The sequence below is a fragment of the Gobio gobio genome, assembly GCF_949357685.1.
Source record: "Gobio gobio genome assembly, chromosome: 20".
Lineage (NCBI taxonomy): Eukaryota > Metazoa > Chordata > Actinopteri > Cypriniformes > Gobionidae > Gobio > Gobio gobio.
The window spans coordinates 47,120,360-47,125,589 of NC_137113.1; the positions used below are offsets into that span (position 1 = coordinate 47,120,360).

Consider the following 5,230-nt stretch of genomic DNA (forward strand, 5'->3'; position numbering starts at 1 on the left):
TGTATGACATTCTTCTTTCAGACGAACACGATCAGTTATATTAAAAATGTCCTGGCTCTTCCAAGCTTTATAATGGCAGCCCACAATTTAAAACCCAAAAAAAAGCACATCCATCCCTCATAAAAGTGCTCCACACGGCTGTGGGGGTTCAAGTGGAGATGAACTGAGAAATCAGCTTTCCTTTGAGCCTTTGATATATAAAAGTTCATCATGATATAAGAATATCCTGTGTGTTTCAGAGCTGAAAACTTCCTTGTTAGCCAAATTAAAGCTTTTATTGACAGCAGGCCCAGAAAACACTCGATCTCAGGAATATGTCGACCATTGACGTCATAAGACGCAGAAGCTCCGCCTCAAGCCCCGCCCACCGAACATGCGGTTCCAGCTCACGTGTGTAAGACATTGCGTTTGTTCGCTTCTTTTCACCGCGGAATCGATTGTAAACCAGACACAGTTCGAGACTGGATTTGCAGACAGATTGAGATTAAAACACAATGCTGTGCTTCTGGATCCCACAGGAATGAAGCAACACACTGATGTGAGTAAAACATGTTTTTTATATGTGATAGTTTTGCATTGTTACAGATCGTATTGATTATGTATGTGTGTCTAACTGAACGTTGTCACAGGCTGGAGAAGCTGTTATTGGTTCATTCGGGATCAGACTCGGACATGTATGGGCCAGGGCTCGCAAAGCCCAACGTGCCAATGTGTTTTTCAGACGGGCCACCAAAACGTTTCACTGGCCTCATCTTAAACAATGAAATAACATTCCTTTCTTGCGCGCGCAATGTGTGTGTGAGAGTGTGTACGGTTTGCGGTTATATCCACCGATCGGGCCGGCCAAGTAATAAAAATATATAATTCCAATCAATCGCGGGTGGATGAGAGATGAATCATTCTGTTTGTTTGATAAAGATATTTTTCGAGTCCTGTGAGCGTTTCCCCACACGCTTTCAAAACAATCCCCACATGAACTGAGAGGAGCTGAGCCTCATTAAATATGCAAATCTTATCCAATCCTAGCCGTGTACGTTTACTTCCAAGTCTTCAGTGCGACACGCCCATAAAAACAGAGCGTTTTTCAGAGAGCCTCAAAACCAAGGCAGAAAATAGCCTATTACTGATTCATTATGATGTTTTCTGAATGTAAAAACCACGGAAGCGTCATAAGTTGACCTCAGACAACAGTATAAACAGTGTGTGTGTGTGTGTGTGTGTATATAGGTATGTGTGTATGTGTGTGTATATATATATATATAAGAGCCAGTTCATGACACCTTTACTAAAGGCAACGCCAGGAATACTTTTTGTGCGCAAAAACAAACAAAAATAGTGACTTTATTCAACAATTTGACTTGTGCGCATGCGTTATGGTGCATCACGTGATCAGTGTCGGCCAATGGTAAGCCGGCATTCTGGCGTAGCTCTGATGTCACTCTGAAGCGCTGCACTATATTTACTACATCAACAGCGTAAGAGTCTGACAGACGTGAAGAAATTGCTGAATAAAGTCGTTATTTGTGTTTGTTTTTGCGCACTAAAGTATTCTCGACGCTTCATAACATTAAGGCTGAACCACTGGAGTCACATGACTATTTTAACGATGTCTTTACTGCCTTTCTGGACCTTGAAAGTGTTAAACTGCTGTCTATGGAGGGGTCAGAGCTCTCAGATGTCATCAGAAATATCTTCATTTGTGTTCTGAAGATGAACGAAGGGCTTATGGGTTTGGAGAGAATTTACATTTTTGGGTGAGCTGTCCCTTTAAAAGTGGCCCTATTCACAAAACACAAGCAGAATGACAGTTCATTCAAAGTGTCAGTGAATGCGAGAGCAGATGTGTGAGCGGGTGATCCAGATGTGGGCGCTGGTCTTACTGGCAGACTTGGCAGGTGACGTCAGACTGCAGGCCTCCTGTGAAGATTTGGTCAATGATGCAGTTGCAGTGGTTTGGGTTGTTGGCTTTTTTCCCATTGTCATCTCCTTAGCGGACATGGAAGCAGCATATGAACACACACACACACACACACACACAGAGAGAGAGAGAGAGAGAGAGAGAGACAGAAAGAGAAGATCTGATTAGAAAGCAGCGCTCGGACTGCTGCAGAAACACCCCTCCCTTTGCTTTCACACTGCAGGAGGAAGAGTGAGGTCTGTCTACCGACTCTACATCTATATCCTCCTCCTCCTCCCTCACTTCCTCCCGGTTTTATTCGTTCCTCCTCTTTCTTCCGTCTCCGTTTCGCCCACCGACTGCGACCCCGGTGCGTATAATGCGACAACACTTTCGCTCTCGCACATGCGCACGCTCACAAAATCAATATTTCAAGGAGGAATTGTTCCTACAGAGTCACGAATCTTCACAGGAGAAGCGCTGACGTACTATAGGAGTGATCTTTATGAAATAATAACATGCATTAAATCTCCCAGCAAATCATGTGAAATAGATTGCAGATGCGATAAACGCTGTGATTTTATTAAATACATACGTGATGCGTGTTTTAGAGGGAGACGGATCAAAATGAAAGCTGGATGCTTTACCATCTTATTGCAATTTTACAGTTGTACTTATAAATAAAATAATTAGTATATTATTTAAATACTCTATTTTTAATTTACAGTAAAATATCACAAAATGTCTTTTGTCCAATATATTTATTTAGTTTAATTTTTAATTTTTTTAAAATAAAATAAAAAGTGTGCATATGAGTTTATATAGTTTTATTGATTTTAAAATAATAATAATAATAATATCTAAAAAATAAAATAATTATTATTGTATTCATTTCCTAATAAACACAATTTGTTATACAGTTTAATATTTTTTAACCTTTTAAACCTTAGTGTTTAATAAATATTGTTTCATATTTGTATTTATTAATACTAATAACCATAATAAAATAAAAATATCTATTATTATTTTATAGTAATATCACTACATAAAAAATAAAATTATTCCATTTTTCTTAAACTCTATTTTTATTTTAACATTTTTAACATCAGTGTTTAATAAATCTGGTTTCATAGTTTTATTTAATAATACAAAGATCCATAGTAAAATAACATTATTGTATAGTCATATTGCAACATAAAAATAAAAGGATTATTGTTATTAATAAAAAATATTTTAATTTTTTTATTTAGTAATACTAATAAATAACCATAATAAAAAGATATTTTATTTTATAGTCATATTGCCTTATAAAAAATTAATTATTATTAATAAATACTCTTTATTTTAGTGTTTAATATTTGTAACCATTTTAAACGTTAGTGTTTAATAGATCTTGTTTTTTATTTATTAATACTAACCATAATAAAATAATATTATTATTATTTTATAGTAATATTATAGTATAGTAAAATACTACATTTATTTTAGTGTTTAATATTTTTATAAAAAAATGACAGTGTTTAATACATAAAAATCATCAATCATATTGCTACACAGAAAAATAAAATTATTATTATTATTTAAAAACATTACAGTATAATAAATCTGGTTTAATATTTTTATTTATTAATACTAATAACCATAATAAAATAACATTATTTGTATAGTCATATTGCCACATACAAATGTTATTATATAAATAAATAAATAAATATTTATTTATTTATTTTTATATTCTTTTATTTTAGTGTTTGATTTTTTTAAACTACAGTGTTTAATAAAGCTTGTTTCATATTTTAGTTAATAATAATAATAATAATAATAACAACTAATAAAATAATAATGTCTTTTATTGATCTAATATTAATTATTTTACTAATATTGCTACATACAAATAAAATGTATTATCATTATTATTGTTATATTTTTAAATACTCCATTTAAATTTAGTGTTTAATATTTTTCAATTAGTGTTTAATAAATCTTGTTTAATTAATACTAATAACCATAATAAAATAATATTATATAGTAATATAGCTACATAAAAATAAAATATATTTTTTGTATTTTAGTTTTAAAAAGATTAATTACAGTGTTTAATAAATCTTTCATGTTTTTCATTTAGTAATAATAACAATAATAATGTATATATTACTTTTAATATACATTTGAACTATTATTAATTATTTTTTAATTGTCATATTGCTACATAAATCACAAATTCTGGCTAAATTATGCAGCTTAAACAAACACATTTTAAATTTAAATCATTTTAAAATCAAAATCGCAATGTTTATAAAAAATAAATAATAATCTGCAAATCGTCTACTTAAAGGTAAATGTGTGTAGTTTTCTTAATGTTAAATAAAAACTTTCACTATCACAACATTGTTTGAACATCCCGATCAGCATCACCGGCTCCACCAATGGCGTGATTTTGAGGCGGAGCTACTTGTTTGCCCAGCCAATGGCAGATGATGTGCAGCAGAAATCACACACTTCATCATTAACCGCCTGAGATGCGTCCGGTTCGTAAAACACAGCGGCCACCATTAACACACATCAGGTTTCCCGCTCGACACCACCCACTCCATCTGAGGAGCAGCCGGATGGAGCTGATGCTGCGCTGCTTGGATTGGGAAGGATGGCTGTGATTGGATGCTGCGCTGCTTGGATTGGGAAGGATGGCTGTGATTGGATGCTGCGCTGCTTGGATTGGGAAGGATGGCTGTGATTGGATGCTGCGCTGCTTGGTTTGGGAAGGATGGCTGTGATTGGATGCTGCGCTGCTTGGATTGGGAAGGATGGCTGTGATTGGATGCTGCGCTGCTTGGATTGGGAAGGATGGCTGTGATTGGATGCTGCGCTGCTTGGATTGGGAAGGATGGCTGTGATTGGCTACCTTTGCAGTGTCTGTGCAGCACGTCCAGAGCGGCGATGAGGAACTCGTGAGCGTCCTGCTGCTCGTATCCGGCCAGGTGTCGCGCATGAGTCCAGACCAGGTGCAGCAGCCGGAAGGGAATGTGAGGAGAGCGGTGACCCGAGTAGAACTACACACACACACACACATTTAATTATTTTATTTGGAATGACAAATACTGATTAAAGCAACACAGCATCCAAATATTCATAATGTGAGTACGTGTGAGAGAGTGAGTGAGTGCTTGAGTGTGTGAATGTCTGTGTGAGTGTGTGTATCTGAGTCTGTTTGAGTGAGTGTGTGCGTGTGCGTGTGTGTGTGTGAGGGTTTGTGTGTGTGTATGCGAGTATGTGTGTGTTCGAGTGTGTATCTGAGTATGTTTGAGTGAGTGTGTGTGTGCGAGTGTATGTGAG

At 35.4% G+C, this 5,230-nt stretch overlaps 1 protein-coding gene across 1 annotated transcript in view; it reads right to left on the bottom strand.

The window, feature by feature from the left end:
- The window catches only part of usp22 (ubiquitin specific peptidase 22), an 86,639-nt gene that overhangs the window by 13,593 nt on the left and 67,816 nt on the right, over window positions 1-5,230 (bottom strand). Inside the window, exons 7-8 of the mRNA XM_079846331.1 lie at window positions 4,800-4,947; window positions 1,881-1,986 (exon numbers count right to left, since the gene is read on the bottom strand). Of these exons, the coding sequence (XP_079702457.1) occupies window positions 1,881-1,986; window positions 4,800-4,947 (254 nt within the window). The remainder of the gene's footprint in view (window positions 1-1,880; window positions 1,987-4,799; window positions 4,948-5,230) is intronic.